The sequence below is a fragment of the Aulonocara stuartgranti genome (assembly GCF_965226115.1).
Source record: "Aulonocara stuartgranti genome assembly, chromosome: 1".
Lineage (NCBI taxonomy): Eukaryota > Metazoa > Chordata > Actinopteri > Cichliformes > Cichlidae > Aulonocara > Aulonocara stuartgranti.
In genome coordinates, this window is record NC_138939.1 from 40,218,243 (window position 1) to 40,236,306 (window position 18,064).

An 18,064-nucleotide genomic window follows, 5' to 3' on the forward strand; every position below is an offset into this window, starting at 1 on the left:
AACAGCCACAACAATGTTGTCAGAGATGAAGTTCTGAGTTAGAGACATTTAGAGAGCATGAAAAAAAATTTACACTACATTTAAAATATATATATTAACAACATCGTGAGCAACAAGGAATCACACTGAAGTACTGTAATCAGTTTATTGGCAAAATGAAATATGAATCCATTTGTGAGTACATACTTATGACACCAACAAGCTATAATTGAAGAAGGCCATGTACTTCTAAACAGATGTATCCTTTTGTGTCTTAGAAACCATTACAAGGTTAATGGGATGGTATTTATGCGACTGTAAACAAAACAAAACAAAAAACAGGCCACTGAGAAAACCACATACTGGCTTGAAATTAAAATTGTACACAAATGAATGCCAAGGATCCGTGCTAAAAAATAGTCCCATCATGTCACACAGTTCACAAGTGGTTACAATTAATGTGCTACTCTTCTCAAACGTCTGGATTAAACAAGGTTCCATACTTCAACCTAAAAAGGCTCTATTTGCTTGTTTAAAAATGCCAATAGTAAACTGCAACACTTTTAGAAGACAAGTATCTTTTTAGTACCTTATTATTTCCTTTATTATTTTCAGACTTAAAAGCAATTAGGAGAATGGGAAAGAACATCGTTTAAAAATTGAAGGAGAGACCTGCTGCCATAGAAAATACTGGAAGGAATACTTTGGGGACTCAAATTCTTACAAATAAACACTTAAATTCCAGACAAACTACTATAACTTTACACAATAACTCAAAACACTGGCATATAAAAATAAAACAAAACATCCACCGAGTGGACTTTCCAGAGTCGTCAAAACTTTGCTTTTCTCGACATTTTTACAGTGCTGCAGGCATCTTATCATTAGAAGTAGATACAAACACAGGAATTCCTTTTTCTCTTTTTCTTTTTCAAATGGCCATCATGTGAGATACATGCATATATATTTTTGTGAATGATTTGCTAACAATAGTTTGTGTTTCATTCGAAATTCAGTCTTTTACAGTATATTGTCAAAAGCATTGGAATGATTAACCATAAAGGGTAAAATCTCTGAAATGATTCCATTGGTTGAATTTCTCACAGCTGTTTACCTAAAACGAACATGATGGCCAAACTGGAAAGTTTTAAAATTTTGAAATTTCAATGGCTAATTTTGCTCATTAATGCCTCCAAAGGAAAGGTGAATCCATTTTCACTTCACTATTACAGATGCACAGATGGTTTACTTTCAGATTTTCAAGGGAAACTAAAAGCATGCAGCAGCAAGTTGGCACTGTGGAAACCAGCAACACTGGCAGGGAAAGAAATCCTCCAGTACGACACCTTTCTTTATTAATCTCCTCTAACCCAGTGTCCTCTCAGCATTTTTCAGCTTTGCGCTTTGATCCAAAGTTCAAAACTATAAGTTTTTAAAATAAAACCAGACTGACAAAAAGCCTTAGAGGATAAAATCGAATGAAATCTAAGGAAAAAAATAGACATATTTCATTATTACCCTTGGATACAATTTCGCCAAATACTTTGCTCCCTATTTGTGTGTTTCTTGAGTTCAGTAATGTAACTTCCTCCGCTGAGCTTCAGTATTTTGGCACTTTGGTATAATCCTCCATGTGGACGTTCCTGCACAGGCAGATGGACAGGATCATCCCCAGCAGCTGTTGACCAGAGAAAGACACTTTGAAATTTCTCATTTTTAAGTTATTTATTCATAAACAACTCAGATTGTTCATCTTGAACAAACTCAATCTACAGTTTCAATACATTGGAATTACCAAGATTTCTCCAGTCTGATATGAGCTTATTCTTAGTAGCAAACATTAAAAAACACAGTAAACTAATAACACAAAGAGTCTTTATTCCACTCACTTTGCATCGAAGAACATAATTGTTGGTGAACTTTGCTTTTTTTTTCTTCTTCAAAACAAATATTTGTGACAAAAAATTGTCAGAAATTTGTGAAAAAGTTCTGCATAGCGTAACGCCACAGAAGTGTATGAAAGTGTGTGAGAGCAAAGAAAACATCAGAGCTTTGTGTCACAACACTGTAAATAGAGGAACTGCTCAGCCTTCACTGAGTGATTACTCGGTGTGTTCAACAATGACATGAAGGTGCAGCTGCTTGTTTTATTAAAATTGTATTTGACTTTAATTAACAACATTTTATGATTAACAAAGAATCCTTTAGTGACGTTGAACTGTAACAGGTATTATTTTGCATATTGTTTGTTTCTGTAAACTACTTTCATGGAAACCCAGCTAGTTATAGGTGAATGAGAGTTAATGACGTTGTACCTCAAGAAGAGTCACTCCAAGGCAAATGCCTAACACAACCCCAATGTTGGTGAGGAGCCACCTCTCCACGCTGGCGGCACATCCCTGATTAAGACAAGAACCTTATTGACTGGAAATGCATCTAAGAGACAGCAAGTATGTGAGATGAACGGAAAACACCATTTACCACATCGTATACAGGCCAGTCAGGTGTCTTAGCCTCACAGAATCCACTGTCAGAGAAGTTTCCAGAAATAAGTGAGATGTTCTGGCAGGAGCAGGGAAACAGCAGCTGCGAGCTGTTGACGATGACCATGTTACCACTCCAATCTGTACGATCAATCCAGCCACAACACTCCATCTACAGATGGGGAGAGTTAAGCACAGGTTTCATTTGTAACAGCCAATGTTTTACTCTCAAGGACGTTTGACTGGCACGGCTGATGAAGGGGTTGACACATATCATTCTGGAACAGCTACTTTTGGCCTGATTTCATGTTTTTCAATTTAACACCAATGTAAACATTTCTGAAGAAAATATCAAAGTATTTTATTTACAAATGTTATTAATCTACTTTCATATTTTGAAATGAAATGAAATTCCTGTTAATGTCAACATGTTGCCGGGGAGGTTCTGACATCACACAAACCTTAGTTCTAGTTACTGTTTCACTTGGAAAACACTGGTGTGAACCAGCATTAGACAAGTTAAATGCTCAGTTTGCGCTCATGTAGTGTGAGAATTTTCTGTGATTACAGATGTCTGGAAGCCTTTAAGATCCACACAATGCAGTCAAATGGAGTATTTACAACATGCAGCTATCTTATATTAAACATTATATCGTAAGTGTGTTGAGATAAGGTGACTACACACTAACAGTGCAAAAATTTAAACTCAGGAAATCTGCTGATTAAAATAACTGAGGTTTAGATTACTGAAAATTAAAGGTTGATATTAAGTCATTTTTGCTTATCAAGACTGCAAAGCTATTTTGTCACAAGTGACAGAATCTGTTCATATAAAAATGAAATCTGATTATTTCAGAAGAAACTGGCTGAAAAGAGAAATCTAGAGAGCTATTTTAAGCTACATTACCTTCTTTTGGAAACACATTGATGGAGAAGTGGTAAAAGGCAAAAGTACTGGTCCTTTTATAACCCTTTACTACGTTACCTGAGCACCCTTCCAATGCCCTGCTCTACCTCCTGAGCTCAGTGGAAATTAAGATTGTTATTGCTCAGAGTACAAAATAAATTTTATAATATATTTCAGACAGATTCTCATTAGGATAAAAGATCTGATGTCTCAACAGGACCTGGAAAAACTAGTCCATGCATTCATCTTTAGTAGGCTTGATTACTGTAACAGCATCTTTACAGGTCTACCTAAAAAATCAGTCAGACAACTACAGCTCATTCAGAACTCTGCTGCTCGAGTCCTCACTAAGACCAAAAAAGTGGACCACATCAGTCCAGCTCTGAGGTCCTTACACTGGCTGCCTGTCCGTCAGAGGATAGACTTTAAAGTCCTGATGCTGGCCTATAAAGCTCTGAATGGTTTAGGACCAAAATACATCAGTGACCTCCTGACCCAGTATGAACCTTCCAGATCCCTCAGGTCATCTGGATCCGGTCTTTTATCAGTTCCCAGAGTCAGAACCAGACACGGAGAAGCTGCATTCAGCTTTTATGCTCCTTATATCTGGAACAAACTCCCAGAAAGCCTCAGATCAGCTGAAACACTCAGTTTATTTAAATCCAGGTTGAAGACTCACCTGTTCTCAGCTGCATTTGAATAAAGCACCAAATCCACACTTTTAAGCTTAAATTTCAAAACTTACATTTAACTACTGATTTTATCTGCTGTTCTGATTTTATCTGTTTTGATTGTTTGTTTGTTAATTAGTAATTTTGTTTGTTTGCTTGTTTTAATCAATTTTAAATCATGCTTTTTATTTGTTTTTGTTTCTAATGTCTCTGTAAAGCACTTTGAATCACCTTGTTGTTGAATTGTGCTATACAAATAAATTTGCCTTGCCTAGTCTCTTTAGAAAACGTAAATTCAAGTTAATTTGTCTTCTTTGTCTCATTTAGGTTTTCAATGCATTTTCCAGCATCAGCTGACAAGAGCAAGTCTAACTGTATAGTTACAAAGTGTAAAGCATCAAATTCCCCCTGTTAAAAATGGACTTTCCTGTGCTTCTAGTTTCTAGCTAGGACATTTCTGCCATTTTGTACCACTGAAGATATTTTTATTGATGGGTTTGTATTTCAGGTCCATACTTCCAACTCACGTTAGTCTGGATGAAGTCCCAGGCCTGCTCTGTGATTGAACTGTTCCCAGAGTATTTGTCCAGTACCTTAGTGATGACCTTGGAGATCTGCTCGTTGACCTGAAAGACAGCAGGCTGCCAGAGTTGGTGAAACATGTATTACCATAAACATATAGGCAGCGTAATATGCCCACACTGTATCCATGTTTGAGCCAATGTGTCTCTTTTGTGTCTTCTTTTTGTGAATATATTGTTGGATGGATACCATTCAAATGAACTAAATTAAAACGCCCTCACTACATGCTATGCCAGACGCTAAGTAAAATAAAAATTTCTCAATGTGGCATGTTTTAAATCTTATTAATTAGAAGGACTATGTGAGTTTTTGTCAATCATAACAACAATATTTACAGCCCATCGTTGTATTTTTACTCAGTTGTATATAGTATTTGTATTTGTATTCTATTTTTATCTTATTGTATATTTATTTTATTTTATTCTATTCTGTACAGCTGTGTACTGTATTTATTCTTATTGTATTCTAATTTTTGCCTCATAACTTTTGCACTGTCCACTTCCTGCTGTGACAAAACAAATTTCCCACGTGTGGGACTAATAAAGGTTATCTTATCTTATCTTATCTTATCTTATCTTATCTTCATTTATAATATGATGACTAACATATTGTGTAGGTCTTTCTTGGAAATATTACAGTTCATTTGCAAGAAAGTACAAAAAAGGTTCTTCTGAGAATAATTGGAAAACATAGCTATACTTATTTTACACAAGTTCAAAAAGTTTATGAATGCAAAAAGACAAAAGAAAAAAGAGAAGGACTGTAGGAGCAGTCAGCTTCTTCAGGTCAGCAGATGTTTTATCTCAAAATAAGCCTCTTTTTTTGTTCAGGCTGAACAGCAGACATTTGCATCCAAACTTTTCACCAGAATTTATATTAGTTTACACTCTTTGCTAACAGAATACAGTTTTGCTCCTGCACCCTACGAGCGTCTGCCAGCACAAATGAACCTGCTGCTAGTTGATCAGAGACATCGAAAAAGGCCAACTGAAGACCGGACAGTCCTGATCCTCAAGGACCCCCAGAAAGGGCTGGTCCCATCCAACTACCAGTCTCAATAACCTGCTTCAGCACCACATGGAAGCTCCTGTCAGGCATCATAGTGGCTAAGATGAACAGGCACATGGCTCAATACATGAGCGGGGCATAGAAAGGAAATGGCAAGAATACCAGAGGCGCGAAACACCAGCAACTGGTAGACCGAGCAGTTACCCAAGACTGCAAAACCAGACTGACCAACCTGTGCACTGCCTGGATTGTGACAAGAAGGCCTATGACTCAATGCCCCACACCTGGATCCTGGAATGACCTATACAAGAGCAGAAGAACCCTAAGAGAATTCATCAGGAACTCAATGGGGATGTGGCGGACAACACTGGAGGCCAACCTCAAGCCCATAGCACAAGTCACCATCAAGTGCGGGATCTACCAAGGAGATGCTCTGTCCCCACTGCTGTTCTGCATAGGCCTGAACCCCCTCAGTGAGATCATTAACAAGACTGGCTACGGATACTGACTTCGGAGCAGTTGTCAGCCACCGGCTTCCTGGATGACAAAAAGCTGTATGCCAAGAGAGAGACATGGATTCGCTGATCCACACCACCAGGATATACCGTAACGACATTGCAATGTCATTCGGACTGGAGAAGTGTACTTGGATGATAACAAAGAGAGGGAAGGTAGTCAGAATTGAGGGGATCGAACTAGCAGAAGGCAACATAAAGCGCCTTGAGGTGACTGTTGTTGTGATTTGGCGCTACATAAATAAAATTGAATGGAACTGAACATTGCAGACATTGAGGACAGCTACATGTTCCCACAGGCAAATGGGAACCATGAAGCTCCCCCTAGGAAAGCTGCAGTCACCAAGTACCTGCAGAGGACCAGGCAAAAGAACAAGATCCAGGCTATCTACACCTACACCCTGTGGGGTTAGGTTAATTGGTGATTCTTAATTGCCCATAGGTGTGAATGTGAGTGGTTGCCTGTCTCTCTGTGTCAGATTGGTGATCTGTCCAGTTTGAACCCTGTCTGTCACTATATGGCAGCTGGGATAGGCTTCAGTCACCCGATGACTACAAACTCCCAAGATGTGAAGTTAGTTCAACTCTGATACATAAAGATTATGAGGAAGAATAAATCACCAGCCAAAACAACGTCTGTAGAGACTGAACTGCAGAGGTAGCAAAAGTACAAAAATTCTGCACTTAAGTAGAAGTACAGATACCTAAAAAGTACTCCAGTAAATGTTGAAGTACTGAATGAAATGCACTCAAAGTAAAAAAGTAACTCTTTCGAGGATGTTTTTTTTAACCCTTGTATGGTGTTCGGGTCTGTGAGACCCGTGTTCAGTTTTTTTCAAAAGAAAAATTAAACAATTAATTATTTTTTCACGTGTAAATGTGCTGTGTCTTTCCACTCACTCCACTTGATTATAACTGATTTATTTATAACATTTTATATAAAAGAAAAACGAGAAGCACATTAATTCATAAATGTGATCTAACAAAGGTAAAGGGAAAAAATTAACCATGTTTGCTGTTCATATGTCTTGTAATTGGGATGAAGTAAACATCTGTTGAGTAATTTAACATAAAATTGTTTGATAGTGTTAATTTGGAAAGCCAAAACTCTAGCGGGTCCACCAGACCCATGAACACTGGCTGAGTAACAAAAATACGAACACCACACAAGGGTTAAACAGCTTATTTGTGTAAAGTTAACTGAACCTGTTATGTTAATGTAATAACAAAATAGCAAGTGGGAATACAAACTTTATTTTAGTCAGAGTTTTTTATTCTAATTGTCCTCAGCTTGAACCAATTAAATAGAAATGAGCAGAGAAAAAGAAGGAAATCTATTAAAATCTAAAATCTATTTTCTGTTGCCTACATTGTAGAGGGTGACTTTGCTTCTAAACAGGAAAATGAGTACAGGGTTAAAGTGGGATACAGCAGGTGGGGGAACCCTAAAACTGATTGTAATGGCTCAGTGTGGGGAAAACAACTCATAACTGACGATCATTTCTAATGTGAGCTCCAGTAAACTCTTGGCTCTGACGGAGGCGGTCGCATCTTTCCCCGTGTCCCTCACCTTATCTTTCCTGCTTGGCTTCTCATGTCCTTCTCTAGTCTCAACTAACTTTAAGAGAGAACCTCAGAGAGCTTCTCCATCTTGTTCTCTAAAACCTAAAGAATTATGGATTTGATTAACTGGTCCCTCAACCCAATTGACACCCTTTTGTCGACGAGAAGCCAGGATTCGAGAGAGCCTGATTGTCCTGGAGGGACATTTCCTGCCGGATAAACGATGGATGGGTGGCAGCATTGGCACAGCGTTTTCCTGGCGGGACTGTCGATTGAGGACATAGAAGATTTATACCTATTTGGAACCATGATAACAGGGTTCTTGCTGATCAGAGCTGGCTCGGCGCTGGCTTATCAAAGATTAAAGAAAGCGATTACAGCTGGTCAAAACCCCACAAGGCTGGCCACTATGATCGAAGCGACGGGAAATACCGCTTATGACCTGCAGTCATGCCAGCATTGTGCAAAAAACAAAAACAAAAAATCCCCCAAAAAATCAAAACTCTCAGCCACTTTCAACTCTAACTATAGTGCATGGTTTTGCCTCCTGTTATGTGACATCCTCTGGGATTTACACGTACAGCACTGCCTTTCATGTGTTGCTGTTTAGGATCAAATCGGTTTGATGTTTGAAGCCTTAAATCTGTCAAATCAAAATTAACGAGCCTGTTCTGAAAATGTAAAGAGTAGGAAATACAGATATTGGTTCAAAAATGTAGGGAGTCAATATAAAGAGAACTACTCAGTTAAAGCAGAGATACGTGAAAATTCAAAGTACAGTAACAAAGTATTTGTATGCCATTATTTAACACTTCACATCAGCTAAGCATTTATTGTTGGACCAATGACTGAAATAACTCATAGCAGGAAGGAGGTTTGGCCTGGACTTGAGCAGCAGACAGTGGCTGAGAAGACCTTCCAACAGAAGTTCAGATACAGTAAAAGCTGACGTCCTTTTTCTTGTAGTGTTCTGCTTTCATTTGTCTGTGTGAACACAATCTCCTGGCTCTCTGAGCAAAAGTATAAAACGTAAAGTATAAAACGCTTTGACACCCAGTACCCAGCTCGTATTTGGCAAAAGGACTGACTTTGCAGTTGATATAAACTAAAGAAAACCTCAACCCTCATCTCTCAAAATAAACCAAGAAAAAACAAATAGTAAACACTTTAAAAACTATTCTTAACCATGAAGCTTTCACTGTGTTTTACTTCTGGCTGAAATACCTCAAACTAAATAACTAAGTCTGAACACTGCTACTGTAGATTTTTTTCTTTGCATGGTGGGTACATTTATCACAGCATGTGGATGAACTCAAGCTTGCAATATTTGAAATGCCATCACTCACCACATCCTTCTGAAAGTAGATGAGGGCACCAGCTGCAAACTGAGTGATGAGGATGAGCAGGATGACGCTGAAGTACTGAGGAGGATCACAGAGAACAGTGAATACAAAAATTTAGGGGCATGTGAACAGCTGTATAAATAAAACTGAATTGAATTAAATTGAAATTGAACAGTCAGACCCACCTCTATATGTTAGTTAGTGGTACATACACAAGCATATCCCTCTATTATGTTTTACTGTTGTCAAGAGGGAGAGCAGCAAATAAACTCCATATCCAAATGCAGTTTTCCCCAGGAAGAACATTATATATATATATATACATATATAGTATATACACTGGGTGAATGTGCAGTAGTAGCAGCAAGCAGGTGAATTCTGTACATTAATATGAATAGACATCTGACTATTTTACAGAATATTATACAATGATTGGGTTTAGTGCAAACAACTGCATCCAATTTTTACAATTGGTCTAATGTCCGTCACTGGTCACCAATTCTCTCAATTCTTTTTGTTCTTCTCCAAGATCTTATCTATATTGCGTTCAAAACACAGTCTGAGCACTCACAGTCCTGCCAACCGTCTGTCATGTCGGCCAGCCTTGTGGGATTTTAAACAGCTGTAGCCGCTTCTTGTTCTTCGATAAGCCGGGTCCGAGCCAGCTCCAATCAGCCAGAACTCTGTTATCATGGTTCCGAATTGGTAGATGTCGTTCAATGTCCTCCATCGAGAGCGTCACCAGACACACGACGCAACCGACCATCCAGTATCCGGCAGCAAACGTCTCCGCAGGACACTCGGGCTCTCCCAAGCCCAGGAAGGTGTCAATTCCGTTACGGGACCAGTTGATCAAATCCATAATTCTTTAGGTTTTAGAGAACAAGACTGAGAAACTCTCTGAGGGTCAGAGAATAAGCAAGACTATACAAAAGATGAGAAGCCAAGCAGGAAAGATAAGGGAGAGGGAGAAGGAGAAAAGTGCGACCGCCTCCGTCAAGAGCCAACAGAGAAAAGAGAGCTCAGAGAGAGCTTTTGTGCTCAGAGCTGTTTGTTTGTTGGTCTGAGGCAGCCATTCTTTAAGTTAAAAGCGCTGTGGCTCACTTTAAAAAAACAGAATATGAAGATAAAAAGTCTTTTCCTCCTTCCTGTTTTTTTTTTTTTTTAATATATTGTTAAATTTCAGATCCATCCATCTATGCAACCATGTTTTAAATGTTTGATTTTTAATGGCAACAAAAACTAAAATTAAGCATTTGTGATAATTGGCAATGTGTGTTTCACATCATTGGGAAGGAATTCTGGCCCACTCTTTGCAGAATTATTTTAATTCAGCCCTGCTGGGGTTTTCAAACATGAACAGCTTGCTGAAAGTCCTGCCAGTGCATCTCAAGCTGATTCAAGTCCAGATTCTAACTTCAGAGGTGAACCTGCTGGTGTGCTTTGACTCATTATCCTAACCCAAGAGCACTTGAACATCCTGTCATTCTCCTTCAGAATTTTCTGGTAGAGACCAAAACTCATGGTTCCATCGATTATGACAAGTCACCCAGCTCCTGAAGCTGCAAAGCAGAACACCACACTACCACCACCACGTTTGACTCTGGCATAATATTCTTTTTGTGCAACACTGTGTTAGTAACCAGATACCAGATGTAACACCAGTTGTAACAGGACACAAACCTTCAGTCCAGAGAATATTTTCCCCCAAAATGTTGGGATCGAGATGTTTTTTTGACAAATACACTTTTGTGTTCTTTTTGCTCAGCAGCGCTTTTCGCCTTGGAACTCTCACGTGAAAGCATTTTTTGCCCAGTCTCTTTCTTACTGTTCAATTCAATTCAATTCAATTCAATTTTATTTATATAGCGCCAAATCACAACAAAAGTCGCCTCAAGGCGCTTCATAGATACAGAGAAAAACCCAACAATCATATGACCCCCTATGAGCAAGCACTTTGGCGACAGTGGGAAGGAAAAACTCCCTTTTAACAGGAAGAAACCTCCGGCAGAACCAGGCTCAGGGAGGGGCGGCCATCTGCTGCGACCGGTTGGGGTGAGAGAAGGAAGACAGGATAAAGACATGCTGTGGAAGAGAGACAGAGGTTAATAACAGATATGATTCAATGCAGAGAGGTCTATTAATACATAGTGAGTGAGAAAGGTGACTGGAAAGGAAAAACTCAATGCATCATGGGAATCCCCCGGCAGCCTACATCTATTGCAGCATAACAAAGGGAGGATTCAGGGTCACCTGGTCCAGCCCTAACTATATGCTTTAGCAAAAAGGAAAGTTTGAAGCCTAATCTTGAAAGTAGAGATAGTGTCTGTCTCCCGAATCCAAACTGGAAGCTGGTTCCACAGAAGAGGGGCCTGAAAACTGAAGGCTCTCCCTCCCATTCTACTTTTAAATACTCTAGGAACAACAAGTAGGCCTGCAGAGCGAGAGCGGAGCGCTCTAATAGGGTGATATGGTACTACAAGGTCATTAAGATAAGATGGGGCCTGATTATTTAAGACCTTGTATGTGAGGAGCAGGATTTTGAATTCAATTCTGGATTTAACAGGAAGCCAATGAAGGGAAGCCAAAACAGGAGAAATATGCTCTCTCTTTCTAGTCCCTGTCAGGACTCTTGCTGCAGCATTTTGGATTAGCTGAAGGCTTTTCAGTGAGTTTTTTGGACATCCTGATAATAATGAATTACAGTCGTCCAGCCTGGAAGCAATAAATGCATGAACTAGTTTTTCAGCGTCACTCTGAGACAGGATATTTCTAATTTTAGAGATGTTGCGCAAATGGAAGAAAGCAGTCTTACATATTTGTTTAATATGTGCGTTGAAGGACATGTCCTGGTCAAAAATGACTCCAAGGTTCCTCACCGCGTTACTGGAGGCCAAGGTAATGCCATCCAGAGTAAGAATCTGATTAGATACCATACTGTTGAATCACAAATGATGAATAACTGACCAAATGAGGCCCTATTTATTTCCCCTAATAAATGAAATGACAATTTTGAATTTATTCAGGTTATATTTGTCTTATATATAAGATATATTTAGTTTTATAATCTGAAACATTTAAATATCACAAATAGATGGAAAAAAAAAAAGAAATCAGGAAGGGGGAAAAACTTTTGACAGTATTGTAAATAAATGATGTACAAAGTCTGCTTATTGACAAAGTCTCCTATCATCAAGAAGAATTGGCTGTGTGAAGCCTCAATCACTACTTTCACAACACTTAGAAGAAACATTGAAGAGATGCTAGAAAAAAAGCCACAAAAATTTACAGTGGACTGCTGAACACTGGATAACAACGGTACTGATAAAAGGGCACAAGTGCTCACTGGAAAACACGGTGGCATGTTTCAAGTATGCAAGACACTAACCCAGGTTTAGCCTTACTCTGGCCTGGGTGTAGCTGCTGAATGATGATATTGGATAGAATGGAAGTTGGTAGATAGTTTGGTAAGCGCACGTGCAGATACCAAAGTCCAGATCTCACTGTTTTGATGTCCTTTCTGTTTGTTTCTCTTCAGCTATCTTCTACCTTGTCTCCCTCAGTAATGTATTTGCAGCTATTACTCCACAAGGGTGTGATGCACAATCTCCTCTCAATAGCTAATGCCAAGTTGTGTCTTCTATTTGAACTCTGGGAAACACTGATGTGAACTTCTCTCCAGGTGATGGAACCTCCCTTCCAGGTGAATTGTCAACATATCGTTTGATGTGTTTCTCTGTGTGAACTCGTACACACTTTTATTGTTGTGGAAATCTTCTGGACTTAAAGTACTGCGATTAGCTGAACTGTTCTTTCCAAAACACGCAGTAGTTGAATAAGCTCTTAAAGTAACACAGCTAATGGTCTTCAGTAGTGGTGCAACGGATCACGGTTGATTCATAATCCGAACCGATCCCACTCCACGGTTCGGTACGCACGTGATCCGAAGATTCAAAAACGAAGGAAAAAAAGTATGTGTATGGTGCGCGTGGTGGGTCTGTCAAGCGGTTGCGCCAGCGGTCCAAGTGGAGGAGCAGAGGAGGTTGCGGCATTTAAGCAGCCCTTTGCTGCCCAGTCCGACCGGGCTAAAGCTGTTACAGAAGCTACTGGGGTGTTAGCTGCAGACGGGAGGCCGTATTCTGTTGTGCAAAACAAGGGGTTTAAACGGTGATGAACGTGCTTGAGCCACGCTATGATATCTCGTTGTGCGTCCACTTCCGTGACAAGATCGTTCCAAGCATGTATGAGCAGGAGAAGTTTAAAGTTATGGCTGAACTGTCCCAGGCATCTTCTGTTGCCCTAACTACAAATGGGTGGACCTCCAGGGCAACGGAAAGCTACGTGACCGCTCATTATATCACAGCGGAGTGGTAGATACAAAGCCCTGTACTGTATTGCATGGATTGAGTCTTGAGTTGAATGTTTTTAATAGGCAAAAAATACTTAAATAAGTTAATAAGTTATGTTAAGTTTGCTGATCCGAAAATTGATCCGATCCATGACTTAAAACCGTGATCCGATCCGAACCGTGAGATTTTTGATCCGTTGCACCACTAGTCTTCAGTAAGGATGCAAAAGTTAACTATTGACAGGAAAACCTTTACATCATTTATATTTTTTCATTATCATGTCTAAATGGGGACGGTACACACACATACTCACCAGGCTCAGCAGAGAGCGGACCTCATAAATGGCCCCCAAGCAACCGAAGAAGCTTATGAGAATGGGGAAAGCTCCAACTCCTATCAAAATGTAGCATGCCAACTTCACATCTGTGGAGTTTTCTGAGGATCAGCAACAGAGATCTCAGGTTACAAACTGCAAGCTGTCAGAGCGTGTGACTATGGCTACCATACTGTTAGGATATACATTATGCTTTTTGTTTAAGTAGCAAAGCACATTGGTCACACATGCATGTTTGAGTTGTAACTTGTTTCTAAGGCGATTTCATCACAGTGGTAAGTTTACATTATTCAACTATAACCGAGCAATGTGATCAAATGTCAGACTGAATTTAAGAATGTTACAGCTGACCTACCAGATCCCGACATCCATGGATTGGAATTACACAGTAATTGTGTAAATGTTTTTTTCCTGTATGCCATGAAATGCTAGATATTTACTAAAGTGATTTTTATGTCGTGTAAGATTCAGAAAATAATCTAAGAGACTTTCGATCTTTCTAAGCCCCATTAATTAAACAAAACAAAAAGAGTGAGACAAGAGTTAGTACTTTCCCAGTCCTCCTAAATCTAGCTGTAGGGAGTTATACAAAATATACCTAACACAACAGTTAGACATTAAAGTAAAACAGACTGTGTGGACTTGTTATCAGTGTTGCAATTGATCAACTTTCCCATTAACTGAAGCATTTTGACATTTCAACATTGTATAGTACAGAACTGAGAGAAGAACAAACAACAAACTACATGAAGGTGATTTGAAGTAGATGACTGCACGTCTTCATTATGAACACATTTCTAAAGTTTGACTATAATATCGGAAACACTGCAAACCCATCAGGTAACTTTAAAAAAAATATTGATTCCCAGTCTGCTTTTGTATTGCGGTTCCCATGTGAGCTCTAAAACAAAATCTAAATACTTATTTGAGTATGACCTCAATAATAACGGAGCCCACAGGGCAGATTTAATAATGCTCTGCACAAGTAACGACGTTACCTTTTTCAGTAACGAGTAATCTAAATAATTACTATTCCTATCGTTACAACGCCGTTACCGTTACTAACAAGAAAATGCGGTGCGGTCGTGTTACTATTTTTCAACAAACAGGCGGCTGAAGCTGTCTTCAGCTTACTGCATCTTATATCAGTTGCACGGAAGTAGCTGTAAGTAATCTGGGCGATAACTTTTTGGCACAACACGAGATAAGGCGGCAAAACAATCGCATGAATGCTGCTGTTTGGCTGAGGTAAAACCAGAGTCATGATAAACGATATATACGCGTTTTTTTCTCAATAGTTTCGTCATGTTTAACGTCTAAGGACAGCGCAGCGAGCACTCTCTGCATATGACCAAAAAAATAAAAAAACAAACAAAAATCAGCCCTTTCGTGTTGGTGGAAAAATGTCAACCAATCAAAAAATGATATGGCACCATGACATTTGGTTGTTTAGGAAGAGGGGGAAGTTTTAGGAGTGACGGAGAGAGAGAGAGAGTTTTGAGATGTGAGAGATTTGTGACGTTTAGCGTGTTTGGAGTGTGTACTTAATGTGTTGTCTTGTGTAGTTAGTGTGTAGTGTTGTGGATGATATATATCAAGCTCAGGTCCTCTACCAGAGGCCTGGGAGCTTGAGGGTCCTGCGCAGTATCTTAGCTGTTCCCAGGACTGCGCTCTTCTGGACAGAGATCTCCGATGTTGTTCCCGGGATCTGCTGGAGCCACTCGCCTAGCTTGGGAGTCACCGCACCTAGTGCTCCGATTACCACGGGGACCACCGTTACCTTCACCCTCCACATCCTCTCGAGCTCTTCTCTGAGCCCTTGGTATTTCTCCAGCTTCTCGTGTTCCTTCTTCCTGATATTGCTGTCATTCGGAACCGCTACATCGATCACTACGGCCGTCTTCTTCTGTTTGTCTACCACCACTATGTCCGGTTGGTTAGCCACCACCATTTTGTCCGTCTGTATCTGGAAGTCCCACAGGATCTTAGCTCGGTCATTCTCCACCACCCTTGGGGGCATCTCCCATTTTGACCTCGGGACTTCCAGGTTATACTCGGCACAGATGTTCCTGTACACTATGCCGGCCACTTGGTTATGGCGTTCCATGTATGCCTTGCCTGCTAGCATCTTGCACCCTGCTGTTATGTGCTGGATTGTCTCTGGGGCATCTTTACACAGCCTGCACCTGGGGTCTTGCCTGGTGTGATAGACCCCAGCCTCTATGGATCTTGTGCTCAGAGCTTGTTCTTGTGCTGCCATGATTAGTGCCTCTGTGCTGTCTTTCAGTCCAGCTTTGTCCAGCCACTGGTAGGATTTCTGGATATCAGCCACCTCCTCTATCTGCCGGTGGTACATACCGTGCAGGGGCCTGTCCTTCCATGATGGTTCCTCGTCTCCCTCCTCTTTCTTGGGTTTCTGCTGCCTGAGGTATTCACTGAGCACTCGGTCAGTTGGGGCCATCTTCCCAATGTATTCTTGGATGTTCGTTGTCTCATCCTGGACTGTGGTGCTGACACTCACCAGTCCCCGGCCCCCTTCCTTCCGATTAGCGTACAGCCTCAGGGTGCTGGACTTGGGGTGAAACCCTCCATGCATGGTAAGGAGCTTTCTTGTCTTTATGTCAGTGGCTTCTATCTCCTCCTTTGGCCAGCCTATTACCCCAGCATGGTACCTGATCACGGGCAGGGCGTACGTGTTGATGGCCTGGATCTTGTTCTCACCATTCAGCTGACTCCTCAGGACTTGCCTGACCCTCTGCAGGTACTTGGTGGTTGCAGCTTTTCTAGCGGCCTCTTCATGGTTCCCATTTGCCTGCGGGATCCCCAGGTACTTGTAACTGTCCTCTATGTCTGCAATGTTGCTTTCTGGTAGTTCAATCCCCTCAGTTCTGACTACCTTCCCTCTCTTTGTTTTATATATATATATATATATATATATATATATATATATATATATCTCTGTCCAGAAGAGCGCAGTCCTGGGAACAGCTAAGATACAACGCAGGACCCTCAAGCTCCCAGGCCTCTGGTAGAGGACCCGAGCTTGAAGGATAAACCGCCCGCAGGGGCGTGCTGGGTGTTTTTATATATATATATATATATATATATATATATATATATATATATATATATATATATATATATATATATATATATATGCGCCTCTCTCTCTCCTGAGAGAGAGGCAGTCGCTCCATATATCGGTTATTAAGCTTAACGTGGGAATGCTTTACAAACATTCAGAGATGAACTTACACACTTGCATTACTTCTCTCTGGGATAACTTCCTCGGAGATGAAATGCTGGTTTGGTAGCGAGACTACAAATACACACAGCCGCTCTATCACGTGACCACACTGCTCCGATGTGCTACGGTTGTGAGCCGAGTTACGTGGTGTTGCAAGTTTTGTGAGGTGCTTTTTTGATATTTAATGGATCGGATTACATTTTTTATTTTTCTCCGATATCCGATCCAGTAATTTACGTCAGTATCGGACCGATACCGATACGTAATATCGGATCGATCCATCTCTAATCTGTACATAAGTGAGACATTTCATACGGTTTGCGTTGTATGACCACATTCCTGAGCTCAACTCTCTGGACTTGTGCTATCAGGCCGTCTGTCTATCCTTTCAGCTTTGTCCAGCCAGTGATGTATTGTGGGTTGCGAGTGTGGAGTCATGAGTAAGGGAGTGAGCGCACTAGGCTGATGTGATGCATACTGATGCTGGACAGAGCTGAAAGAGCCCTGTGTCTGATGAGGGCACCTGCTGAGCAGCCATGGCTGACAAACATCCTCAGTGATGTGCGCTGTTCTATTCTTTCTCTATTACACTTGGTCACTGTCTCTATATGTCTTCACTGAACCCTCTTCAGTCATGTCTGTACCTTTTCCCCCCTCATGGACACAACTCATCTTTCTCTTTCTCTTTATCTCTTTTTACCATCTTGACATATTATTACTGCAGGTTAACCTTGTAAGTTTTAAAGATCTTTCTGATGTTAGATTTACAATCTGCTATATCATAACCAACAATGGCTCTTCAGTTACTGAACAACTACAAACAGATGCGTTTCCAAACTGAAACTTTTGGTATATGACTTTGGTTTAAGATTCAGTTTAGTCATGAAAATGTTTCTGTTTTAGTCAGACTTCAAACATCTGACATTTAACCTCCTAGGACCTGGCGTCCACATATGTGGACATCACATTTTGGGTTATTTAGACCAAAATACTAAATCTTGCTCTACAAGGGCCTGATATCCACTTACGAGGACACTATACTGCTACTCTTCTATCGAAATTTTAAATGAATATCCTCATATG

The 18,064-nt window shown here is 40.3% G+C and overlaps 1 protein-coding gene across 2 annotated transcripts in view; it reads right to left on the reverse strand.

Annotated features, from left to right (window-relative positions):
* Window positions 1-131: 131 nt before the first annotated feature.
* The window catches only part of LOC309705465 (CD82 antigen-like), a 45,098-nt gene continuing 27,165 nt past the window's right edge, over window positions 132-18,064 (reverse strand). For both annotated transcript variants that reach the window (XM_082531313.1, XM_082531314.1), the window contains 6 exons: window positions 13,714-13,835; window positions 9,055-9,129; window positions 4,568-4,666; window positions 2,461-2,634; window positions 2,295-2,378; window positions 132-1,657 (listed from right to left, as the gene is read on the reverse strand). In XM_082531313.1, coding sequence (XP_082387439.1) covers window positions 1,580-1,657; window positions 2,295-2,378; window positions 2,461-2,634; window positions 4,568-4,666; window positions 9,055-9,129; window positions 13,714-13,835 — 632 coding nt within the window. In that variant the 3' untranslated portion in view covers window positions 132-1,579. The remainder of the gene's footprint in view (window positions 1,658-2,294; window positions 2,379-2,460; window positions 2,635-4,567; window positions 4,667-9,054; window positions 9,130-13,713; window positions 13,836-18,064) is intronic.